At 37.0% G+C, this 27,638-nt stretch overlaps 1 protein-coding gene across 2 annotated transcripts in view; it reads right to left on the bottom strand.

The window, feature by feature from the left end:
* Nucleotides 1-4,525: 4,525 nt before the first annotated feature.
* Nucleotides 4,526-27,638, bottom strand: part of LOC126827457 (acylamino-acid-releasing enzyme) — a 41,531-nt gene continuing 18,418 nt past the window's right edge. For both annotated transcript variants that reach the window (XM_050556802.2, XM_050556803.2), the window contains exons 18-23: nt 27,403-27,513; nt 26,971-27,019; nt 24,179-24,209; nt 13,369-13,471; nt 7,241-7,347; nt 4,526-6,250 (exon numbers count right to left, since the gene is read on the bottom strand). In XM_050556802.2, coding sequence (XP_050412759.2) covers nt 6,148-6,250; nt 7,241-7,347; nt 13,369-13,471; nt 24,179-24,209; nt 26,971-27,019; nt 27,403-27,513 — 504 coding nt within the window. In that variant the 3' untranslated portion in view covers nt 4,526-6,147. The remainder of the gene's footprint in view (nt 6,251-7,240; nt 7,348-13,368; nt 13,472-24,178; nt 24,210-26,970; nt 27,020-27,402; nt 27,514-27,638) is intronic.

Here is a 27,638-nt window from a genome sequence, read left to right as displayed (position 1 = left end):
GCCCATGATTAACAGGTACATAAACAAAAGAGTCACAGTCGTGTTCTTTGTCCTTTATTATCAGATGGTGGGATGGGGTGGGCATTCAAAGTGCGAGATAATGATATAGACATATGTGATATCACAATCAATGCTTTGCATCAATGAAATTTGATCCTATTAATTCATTAATAAAAATTAACGTCAAACGGGATGTTTGATTTCTCTTTAAAAAGCTCGGTATGTATGTATGCCTACGTTTTTTGGAGACCATGATGGTATCATACAAGGTCAATTGTCAGATTTCCTTAAGATGAACCCGGCAAACCCCCTCCTGCAAAAAATCCCGGATCCGCCACTGTGTACAGCTTCAAAATTAATATTTCAAATCAAGATTTTAATACAGACAATACCCTTTTTTTTGTCCTACGGAAGCGTAAAGGGGCCATGCAAAATTTTGTAGAAGACCTCGGGGTTCGATGATGCTGTGATACTTTCTAGAGATCTGTTTAATGTTTTCGAAATCCCTTAATAATTTCCCCGAGAATCTCCCATCCCGTGTTAACGATCTCGAGAATTCGAGTTAATATACTCGGGATCTTGCCATCCTGTGTAAATTTTCTCGAGATCTCGATTATGTTTATGTATGCTCGTAGTTTCTAACGTATTCTCAGCGATCCACGACCTATCGTTTCGGAGTTTATCCCTCTTAATAGCACAATGGAGCCTACAGTTTTTAACGGACTGGTTTCAAATTTGGTGTGAAGCATTGGGGTCATGAGAGGACGACTCCTATCGATTTTCAGCGCTCATCATCGTTCTGGAGTTACCCCTCCCCCTTTCCCCAAAACCTTGTTAACGCAATAGAGGCTACATTTTTAAACTGATTTTGTTCTTCAAATATGATGTGAAGCACTGGGGCCTTTCGATTTTCAGTGATCCGCAAGCTTCTGTTCCAGACTGTTTCAATGGCATTTAGTAATTGAACTAGAGTATACAGGTCACAATTCTATGGAATACAATTACTGCTTTTTACTGAGCGACGTTTCGACTAGGCTTCTCTAGTCATTATCAAGCTATGATAATGACTAGAGAAGCCTAGTCGAAACGTCGCTCAGTAAAAAGCAGTAATTGTATTCCATAGAATTGTGACCTGTATATTCTGTTCCAGAGTTACCCTCTTTGTCCGTATTTTTGTTTTCAAATATGGGACGATGAGAGGACGAACCTATCTATATTCAGCATTCTATGACCCTCTGTTCCTTAATATACCCCCCCCCCCCATCACCGAAAGCCTTATTAACTTCATAGAGGCTACATTTTTTAACTTCTGTGTGAAGCATTGGGTCATGAACTCTTGATATTCAGCACTTGGCGATCTTCCGTTCCGGAGTTACTCTCCATTCTTTGAAAACCCTGTTAACGCGTTTTTAACGGATTGTCGATATTCAGTGTTTCGTGGTAAGGATAGCCCCTGTTGATTTTCAGCAATAATGTAAGGTTTTCTGTGACAGATATAACAAGCACGGCAACACGATAGAGACTAGCTTTAAATGTAGGCTTTGAATTGCGAACTGGCTTCTTAAATTTCATTTTAATATGTCGGCGACGTTTTATTGAAAAAGTCATTTTTTGCATGGTGTTCAGACTATATTTAAAAGAAACATAAAGATAGGGACTTGACCCGGCGATTTTGAATTACAGCTTTCTTGAATATAGCGGAAGTGAAATTGCACTGAGTTTCGCAGTCAAAGGCGTTATACCTTTTCGGGGTCAGTTGCACAAATATGTATGCGAGCATTGGAATCGCAATACATCGAGAACATTCACACCAGATTTGAAAGATAGCAGCAGCTATGCCTAAAAAAGAAAGATTACCCGAAAGGACAACTTGGTTGTTGACTAAATTTAATAAGGATCTGGCATCCTTCAAGAAATCTAATCTCTATCGTGTTCACAAGGTTTTCCCGACAAATAATATTAGTATTTAATCTCTGTAACAGAAAATCTCTGTAACAGGAAATCTTACATTGCTGAAAATCAACAGGGTTTGTCCGTTAAAAGCCTAAGTCTCTATCACGTAACTCAAGAATGAAGCGGAGCGCTGAAAATCGGAAGTATTAAATTTTAAATACCCAAGATCTCCAGAAAATTTACATAGGATGTCGAGATCCCGAGAATATTAACTTGAATTGCCGAGATCGTAAACACAGGATGGGAGAATCTAGAGAAAATTATTAGGGGATCTCGAGAACATTAAATTTTGATTTCGAGAAAGTATGGTTTATTTTTCATATTCAAAGAGATTAAGATACAAAAACTATCCTTTTCGGGATTTAAGATCGTTTCACTCTATAGAAAGCAAGTAGATTTTCTATATCAAAGAAAGAAAATTCATTGATAGTTTTTTTGAGAAGGAATAATGAAACAAAATAATAAACAATTATATTTCAACTTACCTTTTCAAAGCCGACAATCTTTATAATACTTAAGTTCAAGACTTCTGCTCTCGTCGATTTTTGAAATGACAATAAATTGTACAACAATGTTCAAACCATTTATTGACGGAATCCAACCAAACAACATATCGGAAATTAAAAAAATGTTAGGAATCATGTGACGTCTGTAATTTAGATTGAGAATCGTATTTGTCTGGTCGTAAATCTGATGTATCATTAATAAACAAGCGGTTGCCATGCAAGATACGCCCACATTTTGCAAGAGATGGACAGAAAACATGCTAAAAGATAGGTCGCCAGGCAACGAAACATACGCCAATAGTAGCTAGATCGTCACACAGATCAGATTATAATTTTCGTCATTTGAGGGGTCACAAGGTTCTACAAACTGAAGCAGAGGGCCTTAACTCTGAAAAAAAAACAATTGAATAGTTTCAGTGTTGGACTCCAGCCTGCAGGCCGCGTGGATTTGAGGGGTTGGATGGCTGAATGGTTAGCACGTGCGCGCGCTGTATCATAAGGCCTGTCATTGAGTCAACTGGCGTGGTTTCGAATCCCCGGTTGTACGTGACAAGGAGTAGGGTCGCCTCTCCAGCCTCGTGGGTTTTCTCCAGGTCCTCCGGTTTCCTCCCACTGCTAAAGACCCCTACGCGTAAGCGAATTATTGAAATAAAATTGAACCATGTGTTAGTACCCAAATGACCTAGTTTGTGTCGAGTGGACGTTAAATCCCATCTCTCTCTCTTTCTCTCTCATTTTAATTTATTAGCCATATATTTTTTCTGCCCCCAAAAAAGAAAAGATATCTCTTCCCGTTTTTTGAAAGCCTTTTTCAACATCTGGGGTAACCACTTTTATAATACCTAGTAACATTAAATTACACAGTGTATGTTTTTAATGAATTTCTGTATTTGTTTTTTTATAATATTTTGTCAACTACATGTAAAATCGCTTTCACAGTTTGCAGTTGCCACAGGAATTGTGAGCAAGCGGTCACTGATAGCACGTGGATTTGAACATTTCCATTCATTCATAAAATATCTACCTTTTCCAAATGCACTTAAGATTTTATGTTTTTCGAAATTTTTGTCTGCCGCAGACTTTTGAGGTACATGCAGACCTATTGTGGAAGTTGATATCACTTCAACATCTAGGGATGTAATATCAGATGGACGAGAATTGATCATGTCAGTATCATCTGTAGTCTTGGAGCATTTTGGTGGTGGAATACTACAAAAATCTGACATAATTCTATCGTGCATTGACGAAGGCTAATCAATTTTACGCTAACGACCTATGGTATATGATTTGATAATAAAGGACTTTCGACAATCCAAAGAATATATACGCATTAATAAACTGTAACAACAAACCTGGCTTCATTTATTAACTCTAGACGTAATAAACGGAATTTGCTGAAATTCAATAGGATTCTTCCTTTTACTAATTTAAATGACGCATATAAATTTAGAAGTAATTCATGGAAATTGCTAAAATTCAATAGGCTTTTTCATCCCACTATAAAATAGAAATATTGAAAACAATTTGTATTAGAACATCAGTGCGAATCCCAGCCAGCCCATTTTACAGACAGTCTAATAAGAGGCTATATAAAATAGAGTAGAATTTTATTGCATCGAAACGTCCTTTGGGGACAGCATACAATATATGAGAAACCTTTTCGCCAAAAGTCGACCAAGTTACGAACCCCAGTCAATCGTATCAATTCAGAAGATTTCGTCGCGATTTGATGGTGACCATCATATTTTCAAATGTACATTAGAATCTCTCGTTCATCCAAGGGAACCTCTGAACTTGTGTTTAACCCAAAATGTGGTTATGGGCTGATCTTTTTCAAATTTGTAATAGGAATGGGTGTATGTTTCGTTTCATTGCCTTGCCTGGTAACCTATGTTTATGTACGTCACATAACATGAGAGCACAGTTGGCTAAAGATGACAGAACACTTGTATTATTCAACACAATAGGCACACATTTACTTTAAAATATCCGTTTACAAGGCCGTCCGGGACTGGACTCCACAATACTCCACATTCATTAGGAATTATGAAATGAATGGGGACACATTTCTGTATTTATTTCTTTATTTCATTAACTCATTCAATAATTTATTTCTGAAGCCATTCACATACATGTACATATAAATCTTTAATCTTTCAATACCAATAATACATACCCGGTTCTATCTCATTCAGTTTTATAATATTCCATTTTGAACCCTGTCCTGCCTGTATTGTGTTCATAAGATAGTAAAAATAATATGAACGTAAATGTCAAAATTTATCAAAACTCTGATTTATAGTTTGTCTATAAGGTTTTATGGACAGATGAGGGACACATGTAACAACAATATTTGGCAGTGGTCAGTTTCCCCCATTGTAAAGATTTTTACCATGCTTGGTACCGTTTCAATTGTCTGTAAATGAATGTTTTGGATTTTTATAATATGTGAGTTCATAAAAAATGTCCAATATTTAATTTATTGGTATTCATACTCATAGCCAATAGTAACAAGCCAACAGTGAGGCTGATGTCCCCTGCCGAAATAAATAGATGACGCATATTAATTAATCGCACATTTATTTTTTTCACTAAGTTTCATCACTCTCTATCAGATAGAATCAAGATTATCTTGTCCCAAACCATCGACAAATGAAATCGATTAGCTCTGCTTAGCTTCAGCTCGAAATGTTAATTATTGAACTCAGTCAAGACATTCACCTAATCTACATATACATCAAGTTTAAACATTCACCTAATAGACACCTATGCTAGTTTGAACATTCTACCTCAATTAGAAGGAGAGTTATTGTGTTCCAAAGTTTCGACCAATCAAATTGCTTATCACTCTGCTTACCCTCAGCAAAAAATGTTCATTATCGAACTTAGTTAAGGTATTCATATAATAAATCTATACACCAAGTGTCCTCACTTTCACTTAATTAGAACCAAAGTTATCGTGTCCCAAAGCATCAAACAATCAAACTGCTTATCTCTGCTTACCCTAAGCAGAAAATTCCCATCTTCAAACTCCATCAAGGCATTCACCTAATTGATACCTACGCCAAGTGTGAACATTCTAACTCAATTAAAATGAGAGTTATTGTGTTCCAAAGTCTCGACCAATCAAATTGCTTATCACTCTGCTTACCCTAAGCAGGAAATGCTCATTGTCGAACTTAGTCAAGGTATTGACCTAATAAACATCTAAAACAAGTTTGAACATTCTAGCTCAATTATAAAGAGAGTTATTGTGTTCCAAAGCCTCGGCCAATCAAATTGCTTATCGCTCTGCTTACCCTGAGCAGAAAATGCTCATTATCGAACTTAGTCAAGGTATTGATGTAATGAAACTATACACCAAGTTTCATCACTCTGACTTAATTAGAACTAAAGTTATCGTGTCCCAAAGCATCAACCAATCAAATTGCTTATCTCTGCTTACCCTAAGCCGAAAATGCTCATCTTCGAACTCCATCAAGGCACTGACCTAATAAACACCTACACCAAGTTTGAACAGACAGACAGACACAGACAGACAGACGGGGGACATCAATTCAAACTCATTGATGCATATTAATTGATATTGAAAAAAATCACCATGAAACAGTAATAATAGATTATCAAAAAAAATAATCTGTAAATTTAAAATCACAATTTTCTTTCCAGGGATTTTAAAAGTGGTCTATCAAGTCCTGTATTTATTATACCATAAAACAATGTTCACAAAGGCGTCTGCTTCTGAATCAACTTTCGTGATCGGATGAGAATTATCTTCATATTCTATCAATCTGTAAAAATATGAAATGAGAAAACATAATCATACAGGTGCACATACCAATTCTTTATTCAAAGAAGTTTTATATAACCCAGAGTTTTAATCACCTTTTCCGAATTTTTACTAGATTTTTATCAATTTAAACATTTATATTAGGTCAGTTTCTATTTACCGTAATTGGAAAGGAAATAGCGAGGATTCAATATTTGTATTTTGAACAAGGAAGTACATCATCTTTGTCATAAAACATCCAATCAGATCCCATTCATTACAACAACTCTTTACAGAACAAATTAAATTAATATACATGTAATTTCAAATTACACTGTAATTTTGTTACCATTCATACCTGGAAGTTTCAATCAGTAGATAATTGCCAAATTTTGCAATGTAGTAATTGTACACATTAAAATAATCCATTACTGTGGACTTGTCCTATTTTAATTTTCTTTTGGCATTTGTTTCTAATGTACCACATGTAGTACTTGTACATATTAAAATAGTCTGTTCCTGTGGAATTGTCCTATATTTTGGTTTTGATGGACTATGTATGAATTACACTGCCCTTTGGCTTCAGATCAATGCTACCATATTTTATGTTATTCATATCATATAAAATTTACCATATTCCTTAAATTGTGACCATGATCTTAATATAAAACACACCTTGAACTTCAAAATGTCTAATTTGCGAGGAGATACTTGCAGACGTTATCCACAGAATCAGGGATCTAGTTTCAGTCATATTTACAAGTTTTGTCTGACTGGCAATGAAATTGACAAGCTGGAGAATTTGCCTGTCTCTAAATAAAAAGATCTTTTAAAAATAATGATGGTGAGCTGTAGGTTTGTTGCACTTTCTGCAGGCAAATTCCATTTTCTAAAATGGTTCTTAAAATCAAAAAAACTTTGTCTCGGAACAAGATTATCTGTCTATCTACAATTCCAACATATCTAACGATTTATTTTTAACGTATGATAAATAAACCATTGTGGTTCCCACCTGGTTGGAATTTGGCGTGATTTTAGAGCTCTGTAATATTCCCGAGCTTGAGTTGGTGGAACACGTAAATCATCCTTACCAATCATCAATAATAATGGGGTCTTCACCTATAAATAAGAAATATACATCCTTAGATCAGATTTATAAATAGAAGTATAACATTAATAAAAAAAACCCCATAACTTTAGGGAAATACTACTTCTTTATTTCATGATCATTGCTTGCTAAAGATACCTGCAAGAGGGGTGTTTATTAGTTAAGAGCGAGACATTAAGTAATATTGATACTGGATGAGGACGTTAGCCAGAATGCGGTTTAAAAAATTACGCAATGTCTTTCTCTAGAACATTAAACAACTTGAAATTTTAAGTCTAATTTAAGCCACTAGGAATGGTGAGTCGAGTCAAATCAAGTCAGTTGAAGACAAACTTCTCCAAGATGTTGTTAGACCTTACTGCAGCCTAAAAATAAACAAACTGAAAATGAAATGAAAAAACTTTCATCTTCACCAAACCAGGACTATTCAAATTTAACTTTATAGACTTGTCCTTTTCAAACTCAATAATTTGCTTTCAGATACAGATTTTGGCAGTGGGAGGAAAACAGAGGACCTGGAGAAAACCAAGTGGGCGACCCTACTCCTTTTCACATCTAAGCTTGGAAATGAATCCACAACACTTGTCTCAATGACAGACCTTATAAAGTGCACAGCTTAAACAATTTGCCCCTACTGCCACAAGTCCTAGCAGATGTCTTATATTAAAAACGTTCCAATAGATTATTATACAGTACTTGTTAGGCCTCTGACAATATACCAGTATATCTATATACTCGATACTGTATATAAACAATATATTTCTGAATGTCAATGTATCGCTACATTTACATTCTTTAATAGTCAATAACTTCTTGATCTTTATGAAAAAAAAGTATGATAGATGATAGAGAAGAGTCCTCATTTGACAAAATGTTGTTGGTTAATAGATATACTATTCAAAAAAAGTAGGGGATATTTGATTTTTAAGTGTTATTAAAGTCACCTAATGAAACTGACGAAGAAACAAATGACAAAATGAAATGAAGTTCACATTCATCGATTTATTCCAAATGATCGTTAGACTAAGTAAGGCACAGACTGACCATTATAAGGGTAAAATGATACCCGGGGTCAAACAGCAAAGTTACCACAGCATCACAACCAAGTCAGTAACGGGTAAATCCTCCTCTGTTTGCCAAACAAGCATTGATCCGACGTGGCATACTCCTAATGAGACGTCTAAGGTCATTTTGGTCCAGATTGTCCCATTCCTGTTGCAACGCAGCAGCAAGTTCTTGGACATTGGCAGGACGTTGTTGACGTTGACGTAACCTCTGTCCAAGCATGTCCCAGACATGCTCGATGGGGGAGAGGTCGGGACTCAGTGCTGGCCAAGGTAATGTGGTGATGTTCTGTTGTTGGAGGTAACCTGTAACGATCCTGGCCCTGTGACATCTTGCGTTGTCATCCTGGAAGATGAAACGGCGGCCATGACGTCGTGCGAACGGCACAACATGGACTGCCAAGATGTTGTCCCGGTAGTACTGGCCTGTAACACGCCCTGCAACAACATGTAAAGCCGTTCTTCCAACAACAGTGATGCCTCCCCACACCATAACAGAACCACCCCCAAATCGATCATGTCTGATGACGTTAACGTCTTGGAAGCGCTCGTTTCGACGACGCCACACCCTCCTACGTCTGTCCAAAAAATCAACAGTGAACCTTGACTCATCTGAAAACATCACATTGCTCCAGCGTCGATTATCCCAGTGTTGACGATCCCTACACCAACGACGTCTTGCCTGAATGTGATGATCTCTCAAACAAGGGATCACGCGAGGACGTCGGGCGCGAAGGTGACCCCTATGCAGTCGATTCCGAATCGTCTGGCCACTCACTCTCACACCAGTGTCTGTTTGAAGACGAGCGCTGATCTGATTTGCTGTGATGACACGATTTCTCAAGGCCAAGGTACGGATAAATCGATCCTGGGCTTGAGTTGTCGCCCTTGGTCAACCTGAGCGTGGTCTGTCCTGTACAGATTGTGTATCACGGTATCTGGACCATAGCCTGCTTATGACAGACTGAGAAACATTCATCGTCCGCGCCACAACCGCCTGTGTTGTGCCGATCTGTAGCATGCCGAGGGCATGTAACCTTTCATTTTGGGTAAGCCGACGCATACCAAAATTTGTTTTCTGGTCACTAAAACAATTAAACTGATGTTTCCACCCTGGAATTCAATGCCACAATGACTGTAACATTCAAAGTCAGAGTCGTGCAAATCTTGGGTTGGACCCCCATGATGATCCCAAGCATCACCTGCATTCCATGCGGTAGCTATTGGTGCGTTTGGGCGTCACATGTAACTGGAAATGTTTCTTCTGTTAGGTTCTATAGTGACTTTTTTCGTAGTCATTTGCATATTTTAGTATTATGCCCCCAAAATCAAATATCCCCTACTTTTTTTGAATAGTATATTTTACAACAATCACACCAATAACCTTTTTTCGTGGCAATATAAACAAGAGCATTGCTAACGCTGCAATATACGTCCACATTCCAGCTTTGATTGATATGGTACTTTTTAAAATGAAGAGAATGAAAATGAAATGGCTGTAATATGATCAGAGGCAAAGAAGGCTAGGCGTCGGGTTTGTTTTGCCAAATTTACAGACAAAATACTAACAATAAAGTGGGTGTGACACTGCCCCAAGAGGTCGGGGCAAGTATCAAAATAAATTGTTGCTGTCTTTATGGTATAAGGAATAAATATGCAAAGTTCCAAGATGATCCATTCAGAATTGCAGTCTGTAGACGATAAATACAAAAACTGGGCGTGGCTCTGCCCATGGGGGTTGGATATGGAAACAATATAAACAGGTACCATTCTGTTATTGAAATGGCAACATCAATAGTTGCCGTCCTTAGGGTATAAGGAATAAGTACACCAAGTTCCAAAATAATCCTTTCAGAATTGTGGCCTTTGGGCGTTAAAGGCAAAAATTGGGCATTGCTCTGCCCCTGGACGTTGCTCTGCCCCTGGGCGTTGGGGCATTCACCAAAATCAATAGTTGATGCCCTTAGGCTATAAGGAATACATATGCCAAATACCAAGTTGATCCATCCAGAATTCGGGCCTGTAAACGATAAACATAAAAATTGGGCGTGACTCTGCCCCTGGGGGTGTGACATGCAGTTGTCGTCCTTAGGCTATAAGGAAAACATATCCCAAGTTCAAAGACAATCCATTAGGAATCGTGGCCTGTATGCAACTCACAGAGACACAAAGAAAAAAATGGGTGTGGCTCTGCCCCTGGGGGTTGGGCAATCACCAAAAAAATAGAGGTCAGCCTTGGGGTATAACGTATAAGTATAAAAAAGTTTTCAAGATGATCGATTAAGCATTGCAGGCTGTAAGTGACATACAGACACACAAAAAGAAAATGGGTGTGGCTCTGTCCCTGGGGGCTGGGCATTCACCACAAACAATAGGGATGTTCCTTAGGATAGAAGGAGTAAGCATGCAAAGTTTCAAGGTGATACGTTACGAAATGCGGTCTGTAGATAACAAACAATGAATACAAGAAATGGGCGTGGCTCTGCCACTGGGGGTCGGGCATGCACCAAGAACAATAGGGATCATCCTTAGGGTATAAGGAATTCATATGAAATTTTTTCAAGACGATCGATTAAGAATTGTGGCCTGTAGGCGACACACAGAGAGAAAATGGGCGTGGCTCTGGCCCTGGGGGTTCGGCATGCGCCCCAAACGATAGGGGTGTTCCTTAGGGTATAAAGAAAAAGTATGCAAAGTTTCAATATGATGCGTTAAGAAATGCGGCCTGTAGACGACAAACAAACAAATACAAGAAATGGGCGTGGCTCTGCCCCTGGGGATCGGGAATGCACAAAAAACAATAGGGATCATCCTTAGGGTATAAGGAACAAGTATGTAAAGATTCAAGGTGATGACTTAAAAATTGTGGCCTGTAGGCGACACACAGCCACACAAAAAGAAAACGGGCGTGGCTCTGTCCCTGGGGGTTGGGCATGCACCCCAAACGATAGGGATGTTCCTTAGGGTACAAAGAATAAGTATGCAAAGTTTCAATATGATACGTTAAGAAATGGGGCCTGTAGATGACAAACAAAGAAATACAAAAAATGGGCGTGGCTCTGCCCCTGGGGGTCGGGCATGCACCAAAAACAATAGGGATCATCCTTAGGGTATAAGGAATAAGTATGTAAAGTTTGAAGATGATCACTTAAGAATTGTGGCCTGTAGGCGACACACAGACATACACCCATACACACACCCACACACACACACCCACACACAGACAAGGGCGACGGCAATATACGTCCACATTATGAATGTGGACGTATAAAAATTGTTACTTTTGTTCATTTATGAATACTTTTCAACTACAAAATGAGCACTGATCTGAAAAAGTACAAAATATTACAATTTTTTTTTTTATATATATTTCATTATATTGAGATTTTGCTATACAGTTAGTAGAAGTATTGCAATTATATACTATTCAAAAAAAGTAGGGGATATTTGATTTTTAAGTGTTATTAAAGTCACCTAATGAAACTGACGAAGAAACAAATGACAAAATGAAATGAAGTTCACATTCATCGATTTATTCCAAATGATCGTTAGACTAAGTAAGGCACAGACTGACCATCATAAGGGTAAAATGATACCCGGGGTCAAACAGCAAAGTTACCACAGCATCACAACCAAGTCAGTAACGGGTAAATCCTCCTCTGTTTGCCAAACAAGCATTGATCCGACGTGGCATACTCCTAATGAGACGTCTAAGGTCATTTTGGTCCAGATTGTCCCATTCCTGTTGCAACGCAGCAGCAAGTTCTTGGACATTGGCAGGACGTTGTTGACGTTGACGTAACCTCTGTCCAAGCATGTCCCAGACATGCTCGATGGGGGAGAGGTCGGGACTCAGTGCTGGCCAAGGTAATGTGGTGATGTTCTGTTGTTGGAGGTAACCTGTAACGATCCTGGCCCTGTGACATCTTGCGTTGTCATCCTGGAAGATGAAACCAAGATGGACTGCCAAGATGTTGTCCCGGTAGTACTGGCCTGTAACACGCCCTGCAACAACATGTAAAGCCGTTCTTCCAGCAACAGTGATGCCTCCCCACACCATAACAGAACCACCCCCAAATCGATCATGTCTGATGACGTTAACGTCTTGGAAGCGCTCGTTTCGACAACGCCACACCCTCCTACGTCTGTCCAAAAAATCAACAGTGAACCTTGACTCATCTGAAAACATCACATTGCTCCAGCGTCGATTATCCCAGTGTTGACGATCCCTACACCAACGACGTCTTGCCTGAATGTGATGATCTCTCAAACAAGGGATCACGCGAGGACGTCGGGCGCGAAGGTGACCCCTATGCAGTCGATTCCAAATCGTCTGGCCACTCACTCTCACACCAGTGTCTGTTTGAAGACGAGCGCTGATCTGATTTGCTGTGATGACACGATTTCTCAAGGCCAAGGTACGGATAAATCGATCCTGGGCTTGAGTTGTCGCCCTTGGTCGACCTGAGCGTGGTCTGTCCTGTACAGATTGTGTATCACGGTATCTGGACCATAGCCTGCTTATGACAGACAGAGAAACATTCATCGTCCGCGCCACAACCGCCTGTGTTGTGCCGATCTGTAGCATGCCGAGGGCATGTAACCTTTCATTTTGGGTAAGCCGACGCATATCAAAATTTGTTTTCTGGTCACTAAAACAATTAAACTGATGTTTCCACCCTGGAATTCAATGCCACAATGACTGTAACATTCAAAGTCAGAGTCGTGCAAATCTTGGGTTGGACCCCCATGATGATCCCAAGCATCACATGCATTCCATGCGGTAGCTATTGGTGCGTTTGGGCGTCACATGTAACTGGAAATGTTTCTTCTGTTAGGTTCTATGGTGACTTTTTTCGTAGTCATTTGCATATTTTAGTATTATGCCCCCAAAATCAAATATCCCCTACTTTTTTTGAATAGTATATGTATCACAATTCCTGTATATAATAGGGCTTATATACATACCTGATCAACATATCTAATGGGTGATCTATTAAACATTTCTTCAAGGGTTTTAGCATTTATTACTGATGAATGACAGTATTTTATTCCACATTCTTCCCAAACCCTACAAAACAAGCCAACATCAATAGATCACACATATTAAGTAATTGCACATTTATCTTTTTCAATAGTATTGAGCAATCAAACTGATTATCTATACTTAGTCTAAGCATCAAACTCAGTCAAGGTTTTGAAGTAACTGGTAGTGAAACTATACACTAAGTTTCATCACTCTCTGCAAATTGGAATCAAAGTTATCTTGTCCCAAAGCATTGACCTTAGTCAAGGTACTGATATAATGAATCTATATTTGGAATTTCATCGCTCTCATCCAATCAGAACCAAAGTTATCGTGTTCCAAAGTCTCAATCAATCAAATTGCTTATCTCTCCTTAGCCTTAGTGGAAAATGTGCATGATTGAACTAGGCATTCACCTAATAGACACCTACATGTACACTAAGTTTGAACATTCTACCTCAATTAGAAGGAGAGTTATTGTGTTCCAATGATTCGACCAATAAGATTGTTAAGATATTGATGTAATGAAACTATACAGGAAGTTTCACCACAATCACTCATTTAGAATTAAAGTTGTCGAGCTCCAAAGTCTTGACCAATCAAATTGATTATCGCTCTGCTTACCCTGAGCAGAAAATGCTCATCTTCGAACTCCATCAAATACTAATACTAAGTTAAATGAAAACGCACATCTTAGGGCATAAAAAAAGGACATTATAGCTACTAAATGGTTCAACCTTATCAAAAGTTAAAATATAGAAGCATTGTGTGTCCAATTTACAAGTATATAGCAAAAACAAATATACCTAGCAAAATAGGTGGTACAGAACAGAGATCTTTGGGATATCAACCTATATTTTAAGCTCCGTCAAAATCAGATAAAAATTGTGACCTGTAGTGTCCACAAACTAAATGTGAACAGACGTACAGACATCTGGACGGTCAGGGGTGAGGACAATATACATCCATATGAAAATGTGGGCATATAAAACAGGAGGTTATATAATTAGCCACCTTTGAAAAGGAAGGCAGACAATCAAAAAAACTTTATAATCTAATTACAAAAATTACAAAAAAACAAACTATAAGGTAAATTTCTTTGAACTGAATGAAGCTAAATAAAAATATTCTAATGGATCAATTTTGTTTGTCTTTAGCACTTTTTAACAATGGGAAGATAAAAGTAGATGAATTTAATAGAACTTTGTTTGGTCATGAAACCCAACAGGCATTTCAACATTTAATCGCAAATAATGTAATGAGAAGTTCAATAATAAAACAAGAACTGTAAGTTAATTAATTACTTCAGGAAATTTAATACTAAAAGTAAGCAGACCAGTAGGAAAAACAAATCAATTATAAATATTTTGGGTACTTTCCATTACATCATTTCAGCATTAAATTGAATTAAAAGTGAAAAAAGAAAGATTGTCGTTTCATCATTTAACATATAAATATATGTTTTCTAAGGTTGATGTTCTTCAAAACCCACAAGCTGGGTTCAAAGCAAACTACACTTATTCATTTTCAATAAATATTCCATTAATTATCAATCTTATGGCTTTTCATTTGCTTTCTTAAAGCAGTTTAAAGTTCAAAGGACTATTTTAGTTCTAAAGTGGTAATAATAGTCTGCACTATTACCAAACAACATTCAGTCTACTACAGAAGATCGTGAACACATATGATGAAGCAACGAGCAACCAGCAATGCCGTCCAAATCAAGACAATTTAGGTGCACAGTGCATATAGTCTACAAGCAATTTAGAAGCAACGATTCAAAATTTTAAAGACTTAGGGGCCCCCATTCTGTAAGATCATATTGGCAATTTTTTCTAGCAATGTGGTGACAATTATATATTTAATGCGAATTGCCTAAAAAATTCACCCATGAAGCTGTAATGATGTAAGATCATATTGGCGATTTTTTCTAACAATGTGGTGGCAATTAAATATTTAATGCAAATTGCCTAAGAAAATCACCCTTGAAGCTGTAGTGGTCAGGGACATGGAAAAAATATAGTCAGTCTCAAAATAAGTGCAGTCCATCTCAAAATAATGCATCGGCGACTAAAAGAATCAACGAGGTAAACAAAGAATGCCAAAATATAGAAGGGCAAAATTCCAGATACTTAAAGGACAATATTGGTGTCAGCCATTATCACTGGTTAAACACTGGTTAACTGGTTAAACACATTCCAAATATAATTTTAACACAGAGATCACTGCCACGATAGATGCGTAACAAACATTTGAAGAAACGGAAGTGACGAAAGCAAAAGGAAAACACGACTTATCCTTCTATATAATTAATTGAAGTAACGAGCGATAACAGATACACAAGCAAATTTCTGCTCACTAATAATTCCTTCGAAGACCAAAAGTTATCATATGAGACTGTGAGAGGATATCTGACAATTCAAAACAAAAATTAAATATCGCTAGAGAAAATGAGAACAAAAGCAACGCTACCGCTGCAATATACATCCACATTCCTACATTGATTGATATGGTATTTTTTAAATTGAAGAGAATGAAATATTAAATGGCTGCAACAACTGTAATATGACGAGAGGCAAAGAAGGCTAGGTGTTGGGTTTGTTTTGCCAAAATTTACAAACTAATTAATAACAAATAAGTGGGTGTGACACCACCCCTGGGGGTCGGGGCATGCACCATAACAAATAGTAGTTGTCTTTACGCTATAAGGCATAAATATGCCAAGTTCCAAAATGATCCATATAGAATTGCAGCCTGTAGACGATAAACACAGAAATTGGATGTGGCTCTGCCCTTGGGGGTTGGAGATGGAAGAATATAAATACATGTAGGTACAACCCTGTTATATTGATATGCTGAATTTGAACAAAATCTGTTTATAATTGCAACCTGTAGAGTATTTACAGACAAGAAATTAACAAAAAAGTGGGTGTGACACCACCCATTAGGGTCAGGACATGCACCAAAATAAATTATTGCTATCCTTACGGTATAAGGAATAAATATGCCAAGTTCTTAGATGATCCATTCAGAATTCCAGCTTGTAGACAAAAAACACAAAAATTAGGAATGGCTCTGCCCCTGGGAGTTGGACATGGACCAATATAAATGGTGAGGCGTCTGTTAATGAATCACATGATTAACACCACAACTTGATTGATGGGGCACTCAAAACAGCGTGATCTGTGGGGTGCCTTATCCCGGAAGGACGCCCATATAATGACATGATTGGTGCGGCGCTTTATAATGACAATATATGATTGTCAGGCCGCACATAATGCAAATGCCGAGTGAGATTGGTTGGGTACCCACGACTTGATCAATTTTACTAATCTAAACAAGCCAACAGTGAGGCTGATGTCCCCAGCCACAATCCCAAATAAATAGATGATTTATATTAATTAATTGCACATTTACCTTTTTAAAAAGAATTGAGCAATCAAACTGGTTATCTATACTTAGTCTAAGCAGAAAATGTTCACGATTGAATTCTGTCAAGGTTTTGAAGTACCTGGTAGTGAAACTATACACTAAGTTCCATCACTCTCCATCAGTTAGAATCAAATTTATCTTGCCCAAAGCACCGACCAACGAAACTGCTTAGCTTTTCTTAGCTTTAGTGGAAACTGTTAATCATTTAACTCGGTCACAACATTTATCTGATGAACATCTACATCAAGTTTCTCCCTCAATTAAATTAAAAACAAAGTTGTTTTGTGCCAAAGTCTTCACCAATCAAATTGCTTATTGCTACTTAGCATAACCAAAAAATTTTCATAATTGAATTTTATCAAGGTATTGATATAATGAATCTATACTCTGAGTTTCACCATTCTCACCCAATTAGAACCAAAGTTATTGTGTTCAAGGTCTCAACCTATCAAACTGCTTACCGTATTTCTGCTTAGCCTTAGTGGAAAATGTGCATGATCGAACCCTGTCAAGGCATTCAGCCAATTAATTCGTACACCAAGTTTGAACATTCTAATAAGAAGGTGAATTATTGTGTTCCAAAGTCTCGATCGATCAGATTGAAGTCTCTACTTAGCCTGAGCAAAAAATGCTCATCATTGATGTTATGAAACTATACACAAAGTTTCATCACTCTCACCCAATTAGAATCAAATTTATTGCGCTCCAAAGTCTTGACCAATCAAAATGTTATTGCTATGCTTACCCTGAGAAGAAATGCTCATTACTGAACTTTGTCAAGGTATTTATATAACGAAACTATAAACTATGTGTCAACCCTCTCACTTAATTAGAACCAAAAGTTATCATTTCCCAAAGCATCAACCAATCAAATTGCTTATCACGGCTTACCCTAAGCAGAAAATGCTCACATTCAAACTCCATCAAGGCGTCCACCTAATAAACACCTACACCAAGTTTGAACATTGTAGCTCAAATAGGAGGAGAGTTATTGTGTCCCAAAAAGTATGCTTGACAGACATACCAACGGACCCATATAAATTTAATACAGATCAGTTGATAACTTTTGTTGTTGGAGCGTTCACAAGGTTCAACAAAGTGAAATAAGGGTCATAACTCTATAAGTTATTAACAGAAATTGCTGCAATTTGATAGGCTTCTTTGTTTTACTAAATTAAATAATGCATGTCAATTTCATACAGATCAGATGATAACTTTTGTCATTAGAGCATTCACGCAGTGTTCAAAAAAGTGATACAATGGCCATAACTCTAGAAGTTATAAAAAGAAACTGTTAAAATTCAATAGGATTCTTTGTTTTACTAATTTAAATAATGCAGGTAAATTAAATACAGATCAAATGAGAACTGTTGTCATTAGAGCATTCACAAGGTTCTACAAAGTGAAACAAGGACAATAACTCTAGCAGAAATTAATGGGAATTGTTTAAATTATCTAGGCTTCTTTGCCTTACTAATGTAAACAACATATATAAATTTTAATTAAAATGATCAGATAATTAATATATTCTGTAGAGTGTTCACAAGAAATAGTGAATAATGGACCGACGTTGACGTACGAAAAGGTACTTGTGTCATATTTTGTTGTCACATACTGCCAAAAAAATTGAAGTTAAAAAATGTATAAATGATTTGTTTGTGTTTTTTCATTGTCAACTAAAAGTTAAGAGGTGAGGCTACCCGAAAAATATTTTCTCAAATTCTAAAGCTATTGAATTGAAAATGGCACAAATAGTTAGGAAATGTAATAAACAAGGGAAAACTAACTTTAAAAAAAAAAGAAAAAAAAGTTGTTGCCAAGGTAACACATTTTTTTTGGAAAAAGTATGAAAAACGTCGGTACACCATATCTCTGATAATAATAAAGATAAATGTCTCATTTTCGGATTGCTTATTCTTTAATGATAACCCTAAAACCAGACAGTTTTTCTCTATAATTTTTATAGTTTCTTGGAAAATGATATTTAAAACAATTGCCTCACTACAATATTTTGTCTTTGGAAAAATATTTTGATAACTTTTGAAATATTAATAATAATTCAAATTGCTTTCTATCTGATTCTGTAGTAGATATTAGTTTATATACCCTGCAAATTTGGCGAAGATATCTTAATTAGTTACAGAGATATAGCGTACCTATGTTTTTCATAATTTTTAAACGAGTTGCCCTGGCAACAAATTTTTTTTAACGTTAATTTTTCCTTGTTTATTACATTTTCTAATTACTTGTACTATTTTCAATTCACTAGCTTTAACATTTCAGAAGGAATAGAAAGGCTGTCTATTACAACTTTAAAATTAAGTAAAACGATACTGGTAAACTAATACAATTAATGGATATCTTAAAGGCAGAAAAGTCAAGTTTCCTGAGGTACTTAACTATTATCATAAAAGGATACAACTGATATATTTAATGGATTTCACAACATTTTATCTAAGTCTGCAAATGTTTTTAACTAATTAATTTCTATCATGAACAATAAGATCAGCTTTTGGCAATAAATCTGATGTATTTAAGTCAGACAAATCAGACAAGATAATGCAATGTATCAAGTTAACTTTCTTTACAGATCAGGTTTAATACGCACTGATAGATCAGAACAGAGTATAATTATATAAAAAACAAACATCTCTACCAATATGTCATTTCCTGCAAGTTCTGGGAACCAGCGGCTGCCAGGCAGGATACGCCCACATTTTCGAGAGATGGATAGAGAACAAGCTAAAAATAAAGTGATTTTTCGTACAATCAGGGGCCATAATTCAGGAAGTTACGGTCCGATATGAGCAAATATCGAAAAGAACCGAGATCTTTGGGTTATAAACTTACATTTCAAGTTTCATCAAAATAGGATTAACATTGTGACGTCTATAGAGTCCACAACCTTGATATACCATATTTTTACGCAATTTGAGAATGAAGGGCGACCATTTTATCTGTCAGTTTTCGGCCGATATTCATGAGATTCAAACTCAGCCGTCCTTAGGATGTAACGGTGATATAATAATAGTTTTTTTTTAAATCGGATAAAAATTATGACCTCTACAGGGTCCACAAGCTAAAAACGCGATTTTTCGTACAATCAGGGGCCATAATTCAGGAAGTTACGGTCCGATATGAGCAAATATCGAAAAGAACCGAGATCTTTGGGTTATAAACTTACATTTCATGTATCATCAAAATAGGATTAACATTGTGACATCTATAGAGTCCACAACCTTGATATACCATATTTTTACGCTATTTGAGAACGAAGGGCGGCCATTTTGTCTGTCAGTTTTGGGCCGATTTCATGAGATTCAAACTCAGCCGTCCTTAGGGTGTAACGGTGATATAATAATATTTTTTTTTAAATCGGATAAAAATTATGACCTCTACAGGGTCCACAAGCTAAAAACGCGATTTTTCATACAATCAGTGGCCATAATTCAGGAAGTTACGTTCCGATATGCGCGAATATCGAAAGGAACCACGATCTTTGGGTTATAAACTTACATTTCAAGTTTCAATTTTGTCTGTCAATTTTGGGCCGATTTTCATGAAATTCGAACTCATTCGTCCTTAGGGTGTAACGGTGATATAATAATACGTTTTTTTAAATCGGATAAAAATTATGACCTCTACAGGGTCCACAAGCTAAAAACGCGATTTTTCGTACAATCAGGGGCCATAATTCAGGAAGTTACGGTCCGATATGAGCAAATATCGAAAAGAACCGAGATCTTTGGGTTATAAACTTACATTTCATGTTTCATCAAAATAGGATTAACATTGTGACATCTATAGAGTCCACAACCTTGATATACCATATTTTTACGCTATTTGAGAACGAAGGGCGGCCATTTTGTCTGTCAGTTTTGGGCCGATTTCATGAGATTCAAACTCAGCCGTCCTTAGGGTGTAACGGTGATATAATAATATTTTTTTTTAAATCGGATAAAAATTATGACCTCTACAGGGTCCACAAGCTAAAAACGCGATTTTTCATACAATCAGTGGCCATAATTCAGGAAGTTACGTTCCGATATGCGCGAATATCGAAAGGAATCACGATCTTTTGGTTATAAACTTACATTTCAAGTTTCAATTTTGTCTGTCAATTTTGGGCCGATTTTCATGAAATTCGAACTCATTCGTCCTTAGGGTGTAACGGTGATATAATAATACGTTTTTTTAAATCGAATAAAAATTATGACCTCTACAGGGTCCACAAGCTAAAAACGCGATTTTTCATACAATCAGTGGCCATAATTCAGGAAGTTTCAACAAAATCAGATAAAAATTGTGACCTCTATAGGGTCCACAACCTTGATATACCATATTTTTACGCTATTTGAGAACGAACGGCATCCATTTTGTTTGTCAATTTTCACGAAATTCGAACTCAGCCGCCCTTAGGGTGTAACGGTGATATAATAATACAGTTTTTTAAATCGGATAAAAATTATGACCTCTATAGGGTCCACAAGCTAAAAACGCGATTTTTCGTACAATCAGGGGCCATAATTCAGGAAGTTACGGTCCAATATGTCCGAATATCGAAAGGAACCGAGATCTTTGGGTTATAAACTTATATTTCAAGTTTCAACAAAATCGGATAAAAATTGTGACCTCTATAGGGTCCACAACCTTGATATACCATATTTTTACGCTATTTGAGAACGAACGACGGCCACTTTGTTTGTCAAATTTAGGCCGATTTTCACAAAATCGGATAAAAATTGTGACCTCTATAGTGTCCACAAGCTAAAAATGTGATTTTTCGTACAAACAGGGGCCATAATCCATGAAGTTTCGATCCGATACATGCCAATATCGAAAGCAGCCGAGATCTCTTGGAGATAAACCTATATTTCAAGTTTCGTCAAAATCGGATAAGAATTGTGACCTGTAGAGTGTCGACAAACAATTGTGGACGTCCGGATGGACAGGGGCGACGGCATAATACGTCCACATGAAAATGTGGGCGTATAAAAATTGTGACCTCTATAGGGTCCACAACCTTGATATACCATATTTTTAAGCTATTTGAGAACGAGGGGCGGCCATTTTGTCTGTCAGTTTTGGGCCGATTTTCACGAAATTTGAACTCAGCCGTCCTTAGGGTGTAACGGTGGTATAATAAAACGGTTTTTTAAATCAGATAAAAATTATGACCTCTATAGGGTCCACAAGCTAAAAAAGCAATTTTTTGTACAATCAGGGGCCATAATTCAGGAAGTTATGGTCCAATATGCGAGAATATCGAAAGGAAGCAAGATCTTTGGGTTATAAACTTACATTTCATGTTTCAACAAAATCGGATAAAAATTGTGACCTCTATAGGGTCCACAACCTTGATATACCATATTTTTACGCTATTTGAGAACGAACGGCAGCCATTTTGTCTGTCAGTTTAGGGGCGATTTTCACAAAATTCAAACTCAGACGTCCTTAGGGTTTAACGGTGATATAATAATACAGGTTTTTAAATCGGATAAAGATAGGTTGCCAGCCAACAAAACATACGCCCACAGCAGCTAAATCGTCCGGCAGTCAACAAGTGTTGTCGCATATTTTTTACTTTTTTGGGTAATGAAACATTTATAATACACTAAAATCTGATTAAGAGTAACAACTCATGAAGTAATTATCTGAAGTCAATTGGATGATAACTTTAGCCTCTAGAGCGTCACAAGTGATCAAGGGCCATAAGTTTGGCAGTAATTATCAGAAATAGTTGAAAATCAATAGGCTTCTTCGTCTCATGACCTTAAACACTGTGTATAAATTTAAAGTCAATCGGATATTAACTTTAGCCTCAAGAGAATCCACAAGATTTTTTAAATTGATCAAGGGCAGTAATTATCGGAAATTGCTAAAAATCAATACGCTTCTTCGCCCTATGACCACAAACACTGCGTATAAATTTAAAGTCAAACGGATGTTAACTTTGGCCTCTAGAGTGTCCACAAGATTTTTGAAGTGAACAAGGGCCATAACTCTGGAAGTAATTATTGAAAATCGCTGAAAATGAATAGACGTCTTCGTCTCATGACCTTAAACACTGTGTATAAATTTAAAGTCAATCGGATATTAACTTTGACCTCTAGAGCGTCCACAAGATTTTTCAAAGCAATCAAGGGCCATAACTCTGACAGTCATTAAAGGAAATCACTGAAAATCAATAGGCTTCTTCGTCTTATGACCTTAAACACTGTGTATAAATTTAAAAATATTAACTTTAGCCTCTAGAGCATCCACAAGATTTTTCAAAGTGATCAAGAGCCATAACTCTGGCAGTAATTATCGGAAATTGCTGAAAATCAATAGGATTCTTCGTCTCATGACCTTAAACACTGTATATAAATGTAAAGTCAATCGGATATTAACTTTGACCTCTAGAGCGTCCACAAGATTTTTTGATGTGATCAAGGGCCATAACTCTGGCAGTAATTATCGGAAATCGCTGACAATCAATAGGCTTCTTTGTCTCATGACCTTTAACATTGTGTATAAATGTAAAGTCAATCGGATATTAACTTTGACCTCTAGAGCGTCCACAAGATTTTTTTAAGTGATCAAGGGCCATAACTCTGGCAGTAATTATCGGAAATCGCTGAAAATCAATAGGCATCTTCGTCTTATGACCTTGAAAATCGCTAAAAATGAATAGCCGTCTTCGACTCATGACCTTACACACTGTGTATAAATTTAAAGTCAATCGGATATTAACTTTAGCCTCTAGAGCGTCCACAAGCAATTGTGGACGCCAGACCGACGGACGGACGGACGGGGGCGACGACAATATACGACCACATTTCAATGTAGGGGGTATAAAAATTATGACCTCTATAGGGTCCACAAGCTAAAAACGCGATTTTTCGTAACAATCAGGGGCCATAATTCAGGAAGTTACGTTCCGATATGCGCGAATATCGAAAGGAACCGAGATCTTTGGGTTATAATCATACATTTCAAGTTTAAACTAAATTGGATAAAAAATAGTGACCTCTACAGTGTTCACAAGCAAAAAACGGGATTTTTCGTACAATCCGGGCCATATTCCATGAAGTTACAGTCCGATACATGCCAATATCGAAAGGAACCGAGATCTTAGGGTGATAAACCTATATTTCAAGTTTCATTGAAATCGGTTAAAAGTTGTGACCTGTAGAGTGTTAACAGGGGCGACGACAATATACGTCCACATGAAAATGGGGGCGTATAAAAAGACTTTGTAAAGGGTATACAAACAATTTTTTTTGAATTCCCAAAGATATTTTTAGATGGTTAAAAATTTAAGCAAATTTGACTTACCAATCTGGAATATCTGATGTATTTAACATAGCTACAAATATATTATAAACAACTCACTAAAGGTACATGTTTATTATGGCATATTATATATATATATATATATTCTTAAAAATATTTACATGGTGATAAACGTGAAAATAATGGATAGGTGAAAAATGTTATATATACTATTCAAAAAAAGTAGGGGATATTTGATTTTGGGGGCATAATACTAAACTATGCAAATGACTACGAAAAAAGTCACTATAGAACCTAACCGAAGAAACATTTCCAGTTACATGTGACGCCCAAACGCACCAATAGCTACCGCATGGAATGCATGTGATGCTTGGGATCATCATGGGGGTCCAACCCAAGATTTGCACGACTCTGACTTTGAATGTTACAGTCATTGTGGCATTGAATTCCAGGGTGGAAACATCAGTTTAATTGTTTTAGTGACCAGAAAACAAATTTTGATATGCGTCGGCTTACCCAAAATGAAAGGTTACGTGCCCTTGGCATGCTACAGATCGGCACAACACAGGCGGTTGTGGCGCGGACGATGAATGTTTCTCAGTCTGTCATAAGCAGGCTATGGTCCAGATACCGTGATACACAATCTGTACAGGACAGACCACGCTCAGGTCGACCAAGGGCGACAACTCAAGCCCAGGATCGATTTATCCGTACCTTGGCCTTGAGAAATCGTGTCATCACAGCAAATCAGATCAGCGCTCGTCTTCAAACAGACACTGGTGTGAGAGTGAGTGGCCAGACGATTCGGAATCGACTGCATAGGGGTCACCTTCGCGCCCGACGTCCTCGCGTGATCCCTTGTTTGAGAGATCATCACATTCAGGCAAGACGTCGTTGGTGTAGGGATCGTCAACACTGGGATAATCGACGCTGGAGCAATGTGATGTTTTCAGATGAGTCAAGGTTCACTGTTGATTTTTTGGACAGACGTAGGAGGGTGTGGCGTCGTCGAAACGAGCGCTTCCAAGACGTTAACGTCATCAGACATGATCGATTTGGGGGTGGTTCTGTTATGGTGTGGGGAGGCATCACTGTTGTTGGAAGAACGGCTTTACATGTTGTTGCAGGGCGTGTTACAGGCCAGTACTACCGGGACAACATCTTGGCAGTCCATGTTGTGCCGTTCGCACGACGTCATGGCCGCCGTTTCATCTTCCAGGATGACAACGCAAGATGTCACAGGGCCAGGATCGTTACAGGTTACCTCCAACAACAGAACATCACCACATTACCTTGGCCAGCACTGAGTCCCGACCTCTCCCCCATCGAGCATGTCTGGGACATGCTTGGACAGAGGTTACGTCAACGTCAACAACGTCCTGCCAATGTCCAAGAACTTGCTGCTGCGTTGCAACAGGAATGGGACAATCTGGACCAAAATGACCTTAGACGTCTCATTAGGAGTATGCCACGTCGGATCAATGCTTGTTTGGCAAACAGAGGAGGATTTACCCGTTACTGACTTGGTTGTGATGCTGTGGTAACTTTGCTGTTTGACCCCGGGTATCATTTTACCCTTATAATGGTCAGTCTGTGCCTTACTTAGTCTAACGATCATTTGGAATAAATCGATGAATGTGAACTTCATTTCATTTTGTCATTTGTTTCTTCGTCAGTTTCATTAGGTGACTTTAATAACACTTAAAAATCAAATATCCCCTACTTTTTTTGAATAGTATATATGTACACTGTACATAGAAAAAAAACCCAAACAATAAAAAGGACAGACAATCAGACAGACTGTAGACATTTAACATATGGATGAGGAGATATAAACTCTTACAATATACATTACAGGTATGAGACAAACGTCATTGCTAGAGCAATTTCAATTTCATAGATACCACAAACCAAATCTGACCTAACATATGTACCCATGGAAACAGTATCAATTTGGGTAATAAATCTTAAACAGTTCACAACATTCATTCAGACAAGATGTCCTAAAAGGGTGAGAATATTTTTAAAATCTGCTACTACCCGTCCCATCCCCCTGTCTGCTCTTGTTACTTGTTATTTTTTAATAATTACATGTATTTCCTGTGATTTGCTAATACCAATTGCATAGGGTCACTTAAATGTCACAATTAGAAGAAAAAAGATCAAAATTCAGTGTATCCCATTAATAATAACTTATTAGAATCAATCATTTATAATATCCAGGACCAAGTAGTTTTAAAATTTTGAATGACACAACCGATTTTTTGTTCAACAGTTTTAAACCCCAAAAGAAACCATGGACCTTATGTATTATAGGGTCCATGATGAAACTAAAATTTATAAATAGACTTTTGCCTAATCTATCAAGATAGATGAAAATGTACATACACAAAGAATAAGTGGATATCATTTTCTGTTTAGACAACTGTTATTGTTCATTTCATAGCACTTATATCATTAAGTTTTTTGACTAGTCACAATCCTAGAAATAAGATCAACCCAATAAGCACTTTATTTTGAAATAAGAATGAACCATTACAGAATTACAGAATAATTTCCTTAGGATATCACAGTTGCGGTGGATGGGGAAAATTTGCTGATTTCTACTTAAATAATTTAGAACCCTTTTACATTATGTATTAATAAGAAATAATTTTGTTTATTGACAGATGATTAGTAGTCTTTCTGTTTTTCGATTACATCTTACATATACCATACTGTATTTGATTTTTAAATGACACTCCATGTCAGATTGTAACAAACATGGGAATTGATGATTACCCATGGGACAACCCTTGATCTCTTTCCCTTGCAAATATCATAATATATATTACCTGTAAGATTAGTAACAGGATTTCTACAACATGCTGCTTTAAAAAATCCCTGTAAAAATAACAATACACAATAACATAATTACCACTGAATATGAGAAACGTTCATACTAAAAGCAAACTTACATTTTAATATTACAGGTTTCAAGTAAATCTCTATAACAACATTCATATTTTTACTTTTAATTCTCCAGTACAGTACGCCTTTTATACTTAAGGCAGAAATCTAAATTTCATCTTTTAAAGAATAAACATACCAAAAAAAATATTGTTAATCTTAAAGATTTGTTCACAATTTGTCATATAATTTGAACCTATTAACAAATTTCATCAGACTGAAGCAGGGTCAGAATCCTGCATCAAATTGACCTATGCTAGTAGCAAACAATTGTGAGACCAAGATGTTCAATGGAATTCTGTATTACGTTACCCTACCGGATATTGTCCAATTAAATGTGTTGTTAAGAACCCTCCATGAGATCCGCCAAAGACAAAAACCTGATCACCGTCAACTAGTCCTCGCTGGATGACATCATCAAGCGCTGCCTGTCAAAAAGAAAAGCTACAAGGTTTATAATATGAAATAAATGCTTAAACTACAAATGACCAAGGTTAAATCTAATTAATTTCTTTTCCAAACGAGACTCATTCAGATTTTCTTGTAGGTGATA

This window comes from Patella vulgata, chromosome 7 (assembly GCF_932274485.2).
Source record: "Patella vulgata chromosome 7, xgPatVulg1.2, whole genome shotgun sequence".
NCBI classification, from domain to species: domain Eukaryota; kingdom Metazoa; phylum Mollusca; class Gastropoda; family Patellidae; genus Patella; species Patella vulgata.
Note: the sequence above shows the minus strand (reverse complement) of the source record. Positions and strands in the feature narration are given on the sequence as shown.